At 45.0% G+C, this 17,744-nt stretch overlaps 1 protein-coding gene across 2 annotated transcripts in view; it reads right to left on the bottom strand.

The window, feature by feature from the left end:
- Nucleotides 1-17,744, bottom strand: part of EIF5 (eukaryotic translation initiation factor 5) — a 121,185-nt gene that overhangs the window by 85,994 nt on the left and 17,447 nt on the right. For both annotated transcript variants that reach the window (XM_078660237.1, XM_078660238.1), the window contains 2 exons: nt 17,482-17,654; nt 12,085-12,196 (listed from right to left, as the gene is read on the bottom strand). In XM_078660237.1, coding sequence (XP_078516363.1) covers nt 12,085-12,196; nt 17,482-17,654 — 285 coding nt within the window. The remainder of the gene's footprint in view (nt 1-12,084; nt 12,197-17,481; nt 17,655-17,744) is intronic.

Genomic DNA, 17,744 nt, shown 5'->3' with positions numbered 1-17,744 from the left:
TTTAGTTCTGTGGATTCTTTTGTGATCTCTTTTGTAAGTTTTTCTCTAAGGCACCATTGAGAGAATCTTTTCCATTTAGATGTGCAACACTTCCTTGTTGTAGGTTCTTGCTTCTCAGAGTACTGCCATTGTGCTCTCTGGTTGTTTGAGGTGAGAGAATTCTAAGTCTTCAGGAGCCACGCTGCTAGGCTTAGGCTCTCTGGTTGTAGCACCTTTCCGGTTTGCATTATTAATAGGTACTTTCTTTTGGGGAACTTGTGCTCTTCCCCGTGAGTCATCTCCATTATCTGTGGGAACAAGGTTTGTCTGGCCCACTGAGGTGCTATGAGTATTAATGTCATATGGCCGACTCTGCACTTGTTGATTACACTGTAGCAGTGGTATCGGGGGAAAAGTGTATGCAAATGTCCCTGACCAGTCCATCCATAGCGCATTCCCTAGGGACTGCTTGCACGGTTGCCTGGATGCGAAGTTTGGGCATTTTGCATTGTGGGGTGTCGCAAATAGATTGATTTGCGGAGTTCCCCATTTTTGAAATTTGTTGGATTTATTTCCCACTCCTGGGATGCTGACACTTGTCTGCTCAGTCTGTACACTTCTACAAGGCCCTTCCCTGGAAGATGTATTGCTAGCAAGTCTATTTTCCTTGGGATTGCCCATCTCCATAATGCTTGGGCTAGGGATGACCATGTTAATGATTGGTTCCTCCTTTTTTGATGTAAAACATGGTAGCTGTATGGTCAGTTTGAATGAACACTCTTAAAGCTATTTCTGAAAGGCTTTTAAGGCTAGGAACACTGTCTTTAACTCCAGGAAGTTGATGTTTTTCTGCATCCTGTTGTCCCACATTCCCCTTACTTTGAGGTTGTTCATGTGCACTCCCCATCCTAGCTGTGAAGCATCTGTAATGGTCACTGTTTGAGTTGGCTGTGTGAAAAGTCTCCCCGGTGCTATGTTTTTTTCTGTTCCAACATGCCATTTACTGATGAACTGTTTGTGACAACCACTAGATCCTCCCAATTCCGTTGCCAGTGACTGTTGAAGCCATTCCTGGAATGGTCTCATGTGAAGTTGAATGTTTGGTACTAGATGAATGCATGAAGTCATCATCCCGAACAGTTCCCCTACTGTTCTCACGGTCAGAGATTGCCCCTTTGGTACAGATGTGTCTCCTTCAGTATTGCTAATGTTCTCTTCGTGCTTGGAAATACCTTTCCTAGTATGGTGTTGATTTCTGCCCCCAAGAATATTTTTACTGGTTCTGTTGATGATTTCTCCCAGTGTATTGAGAAACAGAGTTGGACCAATGTCTCTACGACTTGCTGTATGTGTTTGCAAAGATTGTATGAGCTTGCTCTTACTAACCAGTCGTCTAGGTATGGATAGACATGAATCCCATGCCTTCTTAGGCAGGCTGCTACTAGGAATTTGGTGTAGACTCTTGGTGCTTATTTCATTACGAATGCTAGCACCAAAAATGATTGGTGTTTTGTTGATCACAAATCTTAATAGACCCTTCCGATTGCTGTTCATGGGGATGTGCAAGTATGAATCCTTCAAGTCTGTAGCTGCCATGTAGTCCTCTTCCTGTATCTGAGGTATTACCTCTTGTATGGTTGTCATTTTGAATTGGAGTCTTTATGAACCGGTTTAGGAACATAAGTCTACTATCGGCCGTAAGGGTCCTTCCACCTTTGGTAGGAGGAAATAAGTGGAATATACGCCTTTGTTCCTTTCCTTGTATGGTACCTTCCCCTATGGCATTTTTGTTCAGAAGCTCTTGCAATTCAAGCAAATTAGGTGGTTCTTTTGCTGAATGAACCTGGTTTGGTTTTTTGCTTGGAGGTTGTTTTGTAAGTTCTATGCAGTATCCGTATTGTATAATGTTTAATATCCTTCTGTCGGATGTAATTCTCTTCCATTTGTGTAAGAAGTTTTTTATTCCGCTTCCCGCTGGTGTTACATGTTGAAGGATTGGTTTGTTTTTTCTTTGGGACAGGTTCTTGCCTTCGGTTTCTCTGTTGCACCCTCTGAGGAGTTGTGTGCATTGCAGTGAAGTCACTTGGAGGTGGGTTGCTGTCCCACTCTGTTTGGCCTCTTCCTCGAAAGGATTGCCTTTTGTGTTGGCATTGCCACCCTTGTTGCTGGTCCTGTTGGCCCTGGCTTACTCCTTGGTAACCTTGCTGAAAAGTCTGATGCAAGGCTACAGGTTGGTGGTTATCCCTCCCTGCCTGCTGGTAGGGTGCGGCCCTATGCATGCCTCTGACTTGTAGTGCCCCGATGGACCTTGCAGTCTCATTCTCCTTTATCAATTGGTTTAATGTGTCGTCCACAGCTGTTCCGAACAGCTGTTCACCATTGAATGGGGAGATTAATATGTTATTTTGTACTTCTGGTTTGAAACCTGAAATTCGTAGTCGGTGTGTCTTCTTTCAGTGACCCCGATTATCATCAGTCTGCTAGATGTTTCTGCCACATCTAGAGCAGACTTTAAACATGTGTTCGCCATGTTCTTCCCCTCTTCCACCAAGTGGCTTGCCCTTTTTTGGAATTTGTCTGGCAGGTGTTTTAGTAGTTCCCCTACTTCCTCCCAGTGTTGACATGCATGTCTGTTGATTAATGCATTTGAATTTGCTGTGCGCCACTGAATTGTCGCACTTCGTTCCACCTTTCTTCCCATGAGCTCCATTCTTTTGCTCTTTGTCTGGTGGCGGCCCCACATTAGTGGGTACATTTGCTCTCTTCCTATCTGTGGAAGTGATCATTGAGTGAGATAGCACTGATCCCCTGATGTAGATAGGATCCTTAGAGGCGCGTTTGTATTTTTCCTCACCCCTTGGTGTGACTGCCTTGCATGTTCTTTAATGGCTTCCTTACCCTGGTCCAGTAGACTAGGTAGCATTGGAAGGAGTTTACTCCTTGACGGTGTAGGCAGCAAGGTCTCTAGAAGAAAACACGATTGTGTCTTTTATTCCTCTAATTGCACTCCATAAGTGTCTACTCCTTTATCACTCGATTGAACATCCCAATGTCATCTGGTGGTGAGGGCCTCGAGGGATATGGGTCTACCCCTTCCGGCGATTCAGCGTAGAGATCTTGCCACTATAGATCTTGTGACTCAGCGTTGCAAGATGCTGGCCATTTTGGCTACAAGCTTGTAGACGTCTAAGCTTGTTCAACACTTTTTTCGACGCTGAACCGTCCTTTTCGTGACTGGTCTTTAGACGTTTGTCTTTTCTAGGGTTTAAGCCGTCTAGGAATCCTTGACAAAGGAACTGACTGTGTCCTCGGACACAATTGTGGCCATCAACTGTTTCGACGCCAAGGCTCCTTTCAAGGACTCAGAGTCACTCTTTCGTGGCTTGTCTGACTGTTTGGGTCGATGCTTCTCCTACCTCCTTTGCGGTTTTCTTCCGACCTAGACGACTGGGTCTTGCGCGGCGCACTCGTAGTTCAGGCCCTTCGGCGACATGGTCCTCTTTGCTGGAGAGGCCCAGGTCCATGACCCTGCATGCTGTAATTTGCTTCTCTGCCTCTCTCTCACCCTTAAAGTCTTCGGAGTGAACGCTAGAGCATGCGTTGCAATGTTCGGTGGTCCAGCGGCAGGCAAAGGTGACAGACCGAAAGCGGATCCTTCGGTGTGTACTTATTACAACTGTCGCAGAACTTGAATGTGTCTTGTCCATTACCTCGCACAGGAAGCCCCCTGTATGTCAATAAAGTGGTTTGCTTGATGAATTTGTTATTTTGTCGATTCTTCTCCCCAAACTTCAGGAGCGCCTTCCGTATTGATAAAGACCCAATGGCGGGGAAAAAAAAGAATCTGAAGATGGCATCCAAGGTGGGAACTTCCAGAGGAAGCACGTCGAAGTCACAGAAGGACACCAAATGGTGGTATGGCAACGACCACGAAAAAACCCAAGGAAAAAAAAACAGACCTACTACATTTCAGGACCCAACCACTAGATGGCGGAATAATGCACAGAATAGTGAAAAGATTCACGCTGCAAAGCTTCTTTTTATAAGGTCAGTTACCACCAGTATCAGTCAACAAAAAAGTGGGGGTGTTAAAGTCCAATGGTTGGTATGCCCACTGGTGTCCATTGTGCCAGATAAGGTCTGGTCAACCTCCTTGAGGATGGCAAGTGCAGCAGACAGAAAGGACTGTGGATACAAACACTTGTGTTTCCTTAACTGCTTGCTCAGAAAGCAGATTTTGACCTTTCAAAGAAAAAGGATTTAGATTACTTCAGAAAACAAATTTCATGTGAAACAATGTTAAAAATCAGAAGAACAGCATCTACTATAAGATTAGACGCTCTTCAGATTTTCAATTGCTCTAGCAAGCGAAAATTGTGAAAGGTAATAAAACACCTAGCACAGAGTGTTGCTTGCATATAGAAAGTATATTACTTACCAGCAACACCTGGCTTGCAGTGTGCAGAAAGACATGCTGTACCATTTCCTGCCATGTTGTGTTGGTTTTGAAATAGAAGACTTGTAGCGAATAACTCATCCCAGCCCCAAAACCTACAATGCACCAAAACTCCAACTCCACCGCAGACAGTTTGCATGTTTTTACCATCACTAAAAGGAGGTAGTGTGTGGGGGAATTGCAAGTGTAACGAATGTAGTACACGTTCTTTAGCAGCCCTGCAACCATGGAGGCAGACAAGCACATTAATGTGCAACACTACATGCTGCAAAGCAAGTGTTGCAGTAACATTCTATTTGCAGCATGATGTGGAGATCATATGCTGAGAATAGACTGCAAATACTGAACTCTCCTTCTTAGAAGTAGTCAAAAAGATGAGAACATGCTATTAACCCGTTAAGTGCGCCAGTCAGCCAACAGCAGTCGCGAGCACTACCTTAGTAGTTCTGCGCACGTCCGTTGGCCGTCGTGGCCACGCCTGCGCAATAGAACGCCAGCCAGCACCGCGGCGGAATTGCCGCCGTGGTAAACAGGTTAAATGGGTCCAATTTAATTTCAACATAGTATTGTCTAGTGAATGTGTGAACACGTGCCTGCTTTGCAACTGTAGCCTAAAGGGATTTTGCCTAAACAGCCATTGCAGCCCGCTTTTATAAATTTGTGCTCTTTGGAACACTAAAAGTATGTGAAATACATTTAACAATCATCTAGCAATTCCAGTGTTGGACATGGCATTTCCCAAATGCGGTAGTGTACGCACAAAACGCTGGTTCGCCTTTCTAATGGTGCATGTATATTTCAGAATGAACACAAAAGCTCTTCTCATTGTTCAGTAGGTGCAAAGCTCGCTCAGGAACTGTTTGAGGTCTTGTGAAAAAAAAGACAGTACAAAGCACCAAGGGTTGGTTAATGCAGAAGAGTGAAACTTTTCGCAAGAGTTTATAAGACTATTCGGAGTGTATGGTTCTTAAGCTTAGGAAAGTCTAGCTCAATGTCTAAGTGTATACGTAAATGCAACCAAGCCCACTTTTTAAAAAGAAAACTGGGCATAAAACAAATGAGCCTTTTTTCAGCATGTTGGTGCCACAAAAAGCCCCAACATGCCACTAGGACCACTCTAGGTGTGGTGCCCTTTAATCCTTGTCTTTCAAAATGACGGTAGTAGTGAAGTGTGTTGTTAAACTCCCCGTTTTGCAAATATGCAGTGTATTCCAGAACTGACAGAGGTGAAACAGGCATTGCATTAGATGATGTATTGACACTTTAAGGATCCACCTAATCTGGCACATTAATCAACTATCAGTGTTTCCCAAACTGTGGGCAGATTTTAAAATGATCAAGACACTTCACCGACACCCAATTTCCACACATCATTTGTGGGCAATATAGTTTTATCAGTAAAACTGTTTGGCGGGCAAATTTAGGTGGCCATTTGAATGGAAACGCATTACCACACAATGCTTTAAAACACCAACCAAAATAGCCACAACAATGCCCAACTCATGTTAATTTGGCGGCCATCTTGGGGGTGAGTGGGACGCCTCTTCATACGGTCTAGTCGTCACAAGGACGCTAGACCTCTTATAAAAAGCGGCCATGCTAACGCGCAGCGGGCACGCGCAGTGGGTCCGCCGGAGTTACGCCAGAGTTCAGCCCGTCTGTGCCCATCCGGGCCCAGACGGGCTTAGGGCCAGACACACTGGTCCTTTGTCCAAAGGTTGGTGTGACATATACTAGAAACGATTTGATATAATTGCGTCCTTTGGAGGAGGGACCTTGTAATGTTATCCATAAAAGTGATTTAACCTTTTGTGACGTGTAGGCATAGCACGAAAGATCAGAGAATCATAGGGAGTAGGGCCTTACGATTGGCTGTGCTGAATTGTAGATCCCTGCCTAGTCATTCTACCGAAATTAATTCTCTTATACAAGATCATGATTTGGATGTCTTGTTTTTATCAGAGACCTGGACTACGTCTAGTTCGGGCCCAGATTTGGTGCAAGCACTCCCCCCTGGCAATCTCATCTATCACCTAGATAGACCTATTGGACGGGGAGGTGGTATTGCGATCATTTATAGGGACACACTGGTCTGTAGAGCCCAGGATGGGGGGGTACGCGATTGTGAGAGCTGTCAATTCTCACTACGGATGTCAGCCACGACCTCCATGTCAGGCCTACTAGTGTATCGCCCACCGGGGGGTGCAGGCACTTTCACCCGCTCATTGGTGGAAACTGTTACGCTCCTGGCATCGTCGACAGCAAATTTTGTCGCACTTGGAGATTTTAATCTCCACTTTGACGACCCCGAGGACACAATGGCTGTCGACTTGCAGGGCGACTTGAAAGCCCTGGAGATTGGGCTGATTAACTCAGGGGCCACGCATTGTAAGGGTCATTTACTAGATCCGGTCCTTTCGAACATGGACCGGATCGAATCCTTGACCCCCTCTGGCGCTGCCATGGTCGGATAATTTTCTGGTTCCTTTTAATTGGCAATACGAATCAATGGAGGCGACGATTCCGAGAGCCTATTTGGTAGACAGAGCTTGGTCTAGACTACCAGTAGAGCGCTGGACTACTAACTTGAATGCTACCTGTCCGCGCCCGGTGATGGATCCTCTAACTGCCGATGAGAACTTAGAAAATTGGCTAAACAGCTCCCTGGACGTCATTCTCCCTAAAAAGAGAACGCCCAAGAGGGAGAAGAGTGGGTTCAGCCCCTTGGTACACCCAGACGTTAAGAACCCTTAGGAAAGGCTGTCAAAAGCTAGAGAGGATTTGGAGGAAAGACTGGGGAGAAGCAACCCGGAGTGAGTATCGTACGGCAATTAGAGGATATAAAGCAGCCCTCCGGGATGCCAAAGCCAAGTTCTATGAGGAGAGAATTGGGAACTCGGCTAGCTCCTCGAGAGAGTCTTTTAAGGTCTTTAGAGACCTTCTGAAAATTCCAGAACCATCAGTGAGCCACGAGAATCCTCTAAAGAAATGTGAGGAACTGGCTAACTACTTTCATAGGAAAATAGAAAACATCATAAACTCCTTACCTCAGCCAGCCCTGGAAGCACATATAGAAGAGCGAAGTGTTGTACAGAACAAGCTTGAAGCCTTTGGTCCAGTGACCATTGACGAAGTCAGCATGGTTCTAGGGGCCATAAAAAGTGGCTCACCCAGGGATCCTGTCCCGATGAGATATCTGAAGCAGGTAGCAACTTCTATTGCTGCACCAGTAACAGATCTTATCAATGCTTCGTTAGCGCAGGGAGTGGTTCCACAGAGTTGGAAAAAAGCGGTTGTAAAGGCCCTTTTGAAAAAAACTGGTCTCGATCCTTCTGACCTGGCCAACTTCAGACCGATTTCCTTGCTGCCTGGGTTTGGTAAGATCGCGGAGAGACTGGTGAACAAGCGACTGTCACAGTTCCTGGAATCCAATAGTTTGTTGCGGATTTCCCAAACGGGATTCAGGCCAGGCCAAGGCACTGATACAGCTCTTCTGGCAGTCGTGGAAGAAGCCAGGAGCATTTTGGATTCAGGGGGATCAGTGGCAGTGATCCTCCTGGACCTTAGTGCGGCTTTCGACACCGTCAACCATCAGGTGTTGCTCCAGCGACTGTCAGAGGTAGGCCTAACTGGAATGGCCTTGAAGTGGCTTGCTTCGTTTTTGCATCAGCGAACCTATCAAGTGTGGGAAGGGAGTGTACAATCTGCCCCCATCCCCCTTCAATGTGGTGTGCCTCAGGGCTCCTCCCTGAGCCCCACATTGTTCAATGCCTATATGGCCCCTTTGGAGGATGTGGTGGCACCACTGGGCATCAAAATTATCAGCTATGCTGAGGATACCCAGTTGGTGGTGGCCCTCTCCCAATTGGTGGATTGCCCGGACCTGTTGCACTAAGGTGCATACATGGATGGGCAACTCATCATTAAAGCTGAACGGTTCTAAAACAGAGCTGATGCTGTTGGGACAGACGGGGGCCATCGTTGCCGGTAGGCAGCTGGCCGAGCTGTCTCGGCGACCCTTCAAGCCCCAAAAAAGAGATCAAAAGGCTGGGCGTGTGGCTTGAACAAGATTTGTCTTTCAAGACCCATGCAAAGAAAACGGCCGGAGTTTGCTTTGCTCTGCTCCGATCAGCCCGTAAGATTTTACCTCTTCTCCCCCCCGACGTCTAGGAAACTTCTTATCCAGGGCCTGATTGTCTCAAGGCTGGATTATGGTAATGCGCTTTTTCTGGGCGCACCAGAAGCAACACTCAATAAATTACAACAAGTACAGAATGCAGCAGCAAGGCTGCTGATGAATATTCCCAGGATTCAGTCAGCAAAACCGGCACTGAGAGCATTGCATTGGCTTCCAATACGGGAGAGGATAACATTTAAATCTCTGTACGGCTCATAAAATCCTGCATGGGAAGGGTCCTCCTATTCTGGGTAACATGGTGATGCCCTATAAGGCTACCAGAGCTTTACGCTCCGACTATAAAGTTTTGTTACAAGTGCCTAGAGTGAAAAGAGCCCGGACGGGCGGTAGAAGATTTTCGGTGAACGCTGCTAAGCTATGGAACATGTTGCCTCTGAATCTACAGCTAGAATCTGGCATGATCCAGTTCCGAAGGCTTCTCAAAACGCATTTATTTCCCGCTTAATGCTGCCCTTCAAAGGTTTTTTAGCTCCACTCCCTTGAGTCATGAACAAACGCCGGGATGCCCACGGGTAACTGCGCGCTATAAAAGATTCCAAAATAAATAAAATAAATTAAAACTAGATGAGTCACAAAGTTTGCAGTTCTAACTGAGTTATGGTTCTAAAACGTTTGGGACGCATTGAACTAAGACTATGCCATGCAACATGTTCTAGTCGTAGGGAGCCCAACTTCCCTAAAAATTGCTATACATTTTGGTACCTTAAAATACCCATAGATCAGCTATGCTCCTGCATGTGAATCCAAATAATGTCAAATGGCTCAATGACAGCAGTTTCTTTCTCCCACAACTGGGTTTTCTTCATACTCTAGGCCAATTGCACAATCCAGGGGCTTAAAAAAAACCAACAAGTAGTAGTGTTCTTGCAGCTAAAAGCCTGGCACCCCAAACATTTAGCCTTGCTGAAGTCCCTTGATAGGCACAGGCTACAGACTTTTGCTAACATGGAACGTATAGTTTACCTATCGGTGTAATTTTGCACCTTTTAAAAATTTTCTGGACTCACATGGCGTGCAATATTCCATCTAGTAGTTTGGTCCGGAATTGGTGTCCTCCAGGGACGCGGACGTGCTTCCTCCTGAAGCTCCCACCTTTGGTCGCCATCTTAGGATCCCCCCCACCCCCCAGTCTCATCTTTCTGGTGGAGGAGGGTGGGTTCGCTAGTGAATCCAGAAAATTCTTCAAGCTGCAAAACTACACAGACAGGTAGGAAACTATACGTTTTGCAGCGTAAATCTTTACTGAATTCACATGCTGTGCATATATTTTGTAGTGGTTTGCTAGTTTTGTGGTGGCTGGAAGAGGAGCGCCGTTTTGTAAATATATGTTGTAATACTTTTTGTCCTACTTGTGCTTTATTCTTCTGAATGTCCACACAATTTTGTGAACATGTGCACTGAAGGCTTTTTGTCTGGCGGTGGTCAAACATTGGTTGGTGCATTGGCCCTTTTCCTGGCTGTAGACTGAATGATTGAGTCAGGGGGCACCGACCCTTTGATGTACAGGGGGTCCTTTGAAGAATGTTTGTATTTCTTCTCACACCTTGGGGTGACTGCCTTGCAAGTGCCAGGCTCTTTAAATGCCTCTTTCCCTTGATTCAGTAAACTTGCTTGCATGTGTAGAAACTGGCTCCTTAATTGCGTAGGCAGTGAAGTTTCTAGTAGAAAGCATAATTGTGGCTTTTCCTCTTCAAGTTGCACTCTATATGTGCCTGCTGCCCTTGTTTATGACTTGGTGGTACATCCCGTGGTACATCCCAATGCCAACTGGTGGTGAATGCCTCAAAGGATGTGTTTACCGCCTCTTCTGGTGATTCAGCGTGAAGATCCTGCCATTGTAGGTCTCGAGCCTCCGAGCCCACATAAGTTAGTGCCTCAGTCTCCTTCATCCTTCAAGAATTACTCTTCGCAGAGTGGTTCAGGAGTCGTTGGTGGCTGCACTTGCGACAGATCTCTACTTCAGGTCAATGTATTTGGCGGTATCTTGAATTGCTTCAAGCAGTTGCCGAATAATTTTTTGCGGTGCAAAATATTGGTCATCTCTGCTTCTAGCCTCTTTTTCCTAGATCTAACATGTGCTTCGGTGTAGAGCCCCACTCTCATTGTGCTTGATGGCTCTGACACGGTCGTCGAAGGCTGTTTCAACGCCGAGGTGTCTTTTTCGTGAGAGTCTTTTGAAGTCTTCGATTGAGAGTTTGCAGTCACAGAGTGCTTGTCTAAGGATTGGACGGACTGTTTCTCTTTGGCAGCGGCAGCTGCGGTTGTCGGCTGTTTCGACGCAGAGGCTCTTTTAGAGGTCTTTAAAACTTTTTTGTTTCTCATCCCCTTTTTAAGAACGGCTCTTACCTCTTTCGAAGCCTTCTCTACCTCTACGACTGTGACGTCAGTGTCCTAGTTGACTTCAGGGCCTTCGGTGACGTACTCTTCGCTGGAAAGGCCCAAATCTCGTAGTGACGGTGCTGGCCCCTGGCCCTGCATGTTGTAGTGGCCCCTTCTGTCTCTTACTCAAGGTTTTTGGGGTGAAGGCAGAGCACATGTTGCAATGTTCACTTCGGTGAGCCAGCGGCAGGCAAAGGTTGCGGCTCTTTAACCATACTTGTGACAATTCTTGCAGAATTTGAAAGGTGCCTTATTACTGCGCACAGAGCCCCCTGCATGCACATTCTCCATGTCGAAGTGCCATACTTTCCCCTTTTCTGCACACTCCGGCTTGGATGTAGTTACGTACGCCGAAAAGCCATTTCTCTCTGTTTTGTACAAGTTACACCTATTTTTGTTGATTCTTCTCTCCAAATCTCTGGAGCTTCTTCCGTATGGAACCAGACCCAACAGTGGGGAAAAAAGGAATCTGAAGATGGCGACCAAAGATGGGAGCTTCCAGTCAGAGGAAGGATGCAGAAGTAAGAGGAAGGATGCAGAAGCCAGAGGAAGGATGCAGAAGTCAGAGGAGGAAGCCAAATGGTGGGGTGTCGATGCTCACCGACAAAAAGAAGAATACAACAATTCCAGACCCAACCACTAGATGGTGGAATAATGCACAGCGTGTGAATCCAGGAAAGATTCAGGTGCAAAAATTCAAAATTACAATGGAAGGTAAGAATTTTTCATGACCACCACGCTGTATGACCAGCCCTGTTCAGGCAGACGTTTTCAGATGCTAAAGTTGCTTCTCGACTTCATATAACATTCCAGTCTTAATGTCAGTCCCAGATAGCAGATAAAATAAAGGAGGTTGCCCGTGTCCAGGCGCATCGTCTATCTTAAGAGACATATTATCTCCCGCCCTCAATATGGATAGGACAACACACAAAAAATGTCTCTCGATTTTAGGAGAGTGCACAGAATGCGATCTACATGTTGCAAACATGGCGATTTAATCTCGCAAAAATACCTAGTCATAGTTTTAAATGAACAACCCAGAAATAGAAAAAAGATAAGTTTGACAACTTACCAGGTGGGTTTTTGAGGATGAAAGTGCAGAGTTTGTGTTTCGTGTCGAGCATACCCCGGTAACCACAGGCTTTGCAGGAGTTACCAATTGTTTGCTTCTTGGGATTCACATGCTGATAAAGACAATTTGAGATTAGCTCATATTAATCTGTTTACCGTGCCATATGCAAACACAAACTTAAAGCAGTTTTTTTTTAAACGTACACCCATAAAGAGTTTTGTATTAACTATATCAGAAACATCACAAAAATACTAGCTGCTCACTGGGAAAAACATTTTGTAAGACCATAGTTAATTGAACAATTTATAGCAATCTACCAATGGCAAAACAGTCACCAACATAACCGCTTTCCCTGCAACATTCATCTATACTCTGGCTACATTTAACCATATTCCAGGCTCATTTATAGTTTTCCATTTTATCAGTGCCTTTAGGATCCCTTGTCCAGACCCTTTAAAAAAAAAAAAAAATGTTTTAAAGAGTTTTATATAGCGCAAACTAGACCAGAGACATCTGGTATCAGAGTGCTTTACATACCACCACTTTCATTACAGAAGGACACATTCATTTGTGTTAGGCACGGGGAGATTAAGTGATTTGCCCAGAATCACAGGATGCTGAGCGTCGTTGCCGAGACTCTAACCCGGTTCCCCAGCTCCAGGGTCGACCGCTCTAGCCGCAAGGCTACATCCTCTCCCCTTTCAGAGGTAATCTTCAAATGTCTCAACCTGTGTTGACAGAACAGGCACAAGTAACCGCCATCACTTGGGAAATAAACAGCAACTAAAATATCAGTGGAAATCCGCTTCTAGATCTTAAATGACTCGTGACAAATTCTAAAATTTTAATCACCAAACTCACTAGTTTGGCGCAGCCCCTCCAATCACACCACAAAGCTACACTCTCCAAATCACCCATAACAAAATACTAGTCTTAGAAGAAATCAAATTGGTCTTACAAGTAACAAAAAAATCCCCCTGCTTCCTTTTAGTTACCTGCCCAACCTTTCCTCTCCAGACTCCGCATGGAAGCCGATCTAAACAGTCCTATCATATCTATCAATATCCTAATGCATGGAAATTTACTAAACTCAAAGTAAAATTCAAATTGTTTACCATTAGACACGCCTGACTTTTGAATTACTGCAACCATGATCAACTTCAATAGCCTTCTTTTAGAAATGCTAGGACATCTAGTGACCTTCCGATGTTTCTTTCTTGTGCGGACATGTTCAGAACTCCTGTCCAGTTTACTTTTTTCTATCTTTTAGCACACAGTCAATACAACAAATCACACTAGAAGGGTAACTGTGCAGAACAGGGATGCCTTTATCAGGGGTTCAGAGTGACATCAAATGGACAAGAGAAAAGCTTGAGTGCTTTAATGTCACTCAGAACTCTGAGAAGAACAAATTCTCTAAATTTTTCAACATTTACCCGTTTTTAATTGTATGCTCTGCAGAGCCACAAAAAAACACCTGATCCAGCTTCCAACTGTTTGTTGGGTGAGTAATGAGACCCCAACATTGCCTCTGTCCCAATGCAAATACAATTACAAGAATCTAGTCCAAAAATCTGTCATCCGCTTTGCAGAGCTGCAACAACATGCTCTGAGAACCCAGTCAGAGCAGCCTGGTATTCCTTTAGGACATAAAAGTGGTTTCCCACTGTTGCTGTCACCGCAGGGAATAACTAGATTTAGATTCTGGGGCAAGTAGTATCCAAGGATCAAAAAGGTAGACTTGTCACCAATGCCATATGTCAATCTAGTACACCTGTGAGGGGAAGGCTTGGTGGGCCCAAGCAAGAGGTAGAGGACAGAAAGCGGTCCCTCAGGCACACATGGTTATAGACTGCGGATAAACTAGCCCTACGCCCTTATCCCCTCTCCTTTCGCGCTAGGCCACTCACTATCATTCAATTGTCTGCACTGAAAAGAAAAAAATAAATAGACTGGAGTTTGGATTTTTCAGTCACAATCAAGTTTGTAATTTAGCTGCTCTTCTCAAGGGACCATTTTCAGGAAGCAGAGTGCCTAACCTGGAATGATGGAAGATGAGACCTCAGGAATCCTAAAGGGGGCAATGCTAGTTTTACAATACTCACAACTGTGCAAGACTAAGTTTTCCTTTTATTTCCAGGTTTTAATTTTTGCATTCTCTGTAAATTTGGTAGTATAGCCCTCCTTTCTTTTGACGACTTTGCAAGGGAAAAAGTATGTTCCTGGGATGGTACATTTATTCAGCGATTTTAAAAAATGGAACAAGGACAGAGTTCGGAAAGAACCACTGAAAGCCCGAGTGCCAGGACTTTGTTTCAGTGAACTGATTTGGGGCTAAGAGGTTTTTGAACTCCTTTTGGGAGCAAGAAACTCGGTAGTTAATGCTTCACCACACCAAGTTGACCCAGCTGATATCCAGAGGTGGAACACTAAGCAACTTTGTAGCAAACACAATCGCACGTATAACTCTTCTAATCACAATCTTGTTGCAATTTATACGGGCCAAATAATCTTGGTCACGGTTACCTCTGATCTCTGCACTCGATCGAAGCAGACTATTATTGCTGGGTCAGTCTAGAGTTGCACAAAATATAATTTTGATCGGCATGGACAGTGTGCAGCTTTTGGAGGGGAGGCAGGTTGAAGGGCAAGAGAGCGTTAAAAATGACAAAATGTAGTACCATCACCAAATGTGTTGAATTATGCAGCATCATTTGGCTTATCTTGATAGTTTACTCGACCCTGCAGCATAATTCTAGTTGCCCCGTTTATTATATATCTTGCAAACGGTGCTGCACTGGGGGGCCGACGATTCCTGCATTTATAAGTACAGGTGGGGGGGGGGGGATAACCCATGCCTGTGTGAGCTTATAAACTCCTATTAAATATGCCCATCTTTGGACAGTTTGTTTAAATTCCTTCACAGGTCCTTCCATTAAGTGACTATAAAAATAGGGTGACTATTGAGGTCCAGCATACAAGCTCCCAAAGTTGACTGTTTTATTCTAAAGGGTATGTAGTTCCTAGCTCTGGCGCAATGGCCCTCACATACCTGAATGGGTGTCATGATGCAGCCCAGCGGGCTCCTCAGTGGGGCTTATCACCAGAGCTCTTTTGATTTAGATGCTGTACGTTATGTATGAGTGGCAGGGCTTCAAATGTGAATCAGGGTAGATTGGTGTGGTGCGACTTAAAATTAACTACGGGGTACAAGACACATTTTAATATGTCAGTCCCCTCGTTATGGTTAAAAACAGCGATAGACTGGATGCAAATTTTATGATCTAGTCCAGCTCATAAAATTGCATGAACACACTAGAAATAGTTAAAGAGCCAAGTAGAAATGATGGTTAACTGAAAGCAAGCCAATGGCGCACCAGAGTTTAATGGCATCCCCGCAGCCATAAGGCACTTCTCCAGTCTTAATCAAATTCTTGGTGTCTCTTTACCAGATAGCTGAAGGGGCTTACTCTTTGTACCCATCCACAAAAAATAAAAGATGGGAGGGGGACCAGACACGCCCAGATAACTTCAGGCATCCTGCACATGGAGTCCAATTCGCCTTCCTCCTGTAAACACCGGTCTCAGCATCTCAAGTAATAACCTGCCGGTTTGCAAACTTCACACTTAATCAGCTCCCGGGAAACAATCTCCCCTTTATCGAGCAACTAATGGAAATCATCTCTGGCAATGTTGACTCAGCTGTGTCACAAATCTTCCTTGGTGATTTTAACATTCACTGGTCTAACCCCAATGACCATGCGGTAACGTGCCTTAAATCATTCTTAACTGATCAAGAACGGATTCAGCACTGACAGACCAACCTAATCATAATAAAGGAGACACTATCAACGCTGAAAAGACGCCAGACAGCATCCACTGGCCTTATTTGCCATGTTTCGCCAGTGTGGATTTGGGGACAGATCAATAGCATGTATACGCTGAATTTATAGCGCTCCCAGCGCCTCCGTTCCGGTCAACAGGACTTCCTCCTCAACGTTCTCTATAGCACAGGGAACCCGCATGGGGTGCCCACTCTTCTTTTCACTTCTACATGGCGCAGAGAGTAAGGGGGCAACCCATGGGTTGGCCTCAGAGCTGGCACGCAGAGTAAGGGGACAACCCATGGGTTGGCCTCAGAGCTGGCACGCAGAGTAAGGGGACAACCCATGGGTTGGCCTCAGAGCTGGCACGCAAACTATTAGCCTTTATGCGAATGATCTTATCCTGTGCCCGACAAACCCGTCCACCGCACTCCGGTCCCTACTTGAGGAATAGAGGGCGTTAAGTATCGGGATTCAAAGTCAATCTTCAAAAATCTCAGATCATGAACCTATTGATCGCCACGCGTAGCAACACTGCAAGCACAGGTCTCCTTTGCGTGGGCAACAGACTATACCATACCTAGGCATCCTACTGGCAGAGGCTGCCTCTGGTTCAGAACGCATTCCCGACAGTGTGTGGCCATCACAGCGTACTCGCTTCAGGCCGTACGCGGCTCACATCGGCCTTCAACTTAGATACCTCCTTTACTACATTGATAAGCTCTTAAGATTTACTTCTGATGCCATAACTTAATGACTCACGGCATAATACATTTTGATTGGATTAGGACTAGCCGGGTCGGAATTGTAACCGGCGATTAGGTTTGGAATATCGTATCCATTTTATCACAGCCATGAAGTCAGAGGGTTAACACCCCAATGACGAAACATGTGTTGGCTGAACCTGGTGTTATCATGAATAAAGAAAATACATCAAGCGACAATACTTGCCTCCGTCTATTCACCTATGATTTGTCGAACCTTCGTACTACTTTAAGGCGTGTGCATAGGAATGGACATTATTCATTTCGGACCCTCTGGTCCCAACTCCAAGGATTAGGGGTTTTCCCTCACCTGTGGCACCGTAAGAATTATTTGCTGATTTACATTACGGTATTTAGCGAGCGCCATTTTTCCCCCTGTGTGAATTAACACCCCCATTTTGTTAAAGGCCAAATGTTTGTTAACAGTTACTGGTTGAACACTTGGTAAAGACATTTTTTCTCCTTCCTGGAGGTCATATTTAAAATTAAAAGTTGTGTAGGTAAAGACATTTTTTCTCCTTCCTGGAGGTCATATTTAAAATTAAAAGTTGTGTAGTCATTTTCAGTCCACAGTTCCTGCGAAATCATCTGAGGCTCTAAGAAATATGCAACTCTAGTTCAAAAAATGAAACAGACTGCAAGCTTGCCATGATTACACCCCCCCCGCCCCCCTTTATTGGTCAGACCTCAATATTACATTGAATACCTTGCAACCAGGTGTGCTTTCCTTCCACGCTATACCCACTATATCGAAAGAACCCTCACTCCAATTAAGAGTTTGAAGCCTTTGCTTTTCAACAGCTGCTTACCAGATCAGTTTCAGGATTATCACATTCAGGACAGAGAACAAATTTTTTAATGAATCCATCCAACATGTCTTGCAGCTTATTCGACTCATGAGATCCATTGACAATGAAACGGTCGTTCTTAACATCAAACTGTGTCTGAGCTCCCAGCTCACAACCAAAATACTTGGTGGGATCTTGAAGAGAAAAAAAAACGTGCAAACATTACAAGAAAGGGAAAGTTATCCGCTATCCCAAATTCACCTGGGTATCTGAATTCTTAAACA

Source organism: Lissotriton helveticus, chromosome 9, assembly GCF_964261635.1.
Source record: "Lissotriton helveticus chromosome 9, aLisHel1.1, whole genome shotgun sequence".
NCBI classification, from domain to species: Eukaryota; Metazoa; Chordata; class Amphibia; order Caudata; family Salamandridae; genus Lissotriton; species Lissotriton helveticus.
The sequence above is the reverse complement of the archived record's forward strand: the minus strand, read 5'-3'. Positions and strand labels throughout refer to the sequence as shown.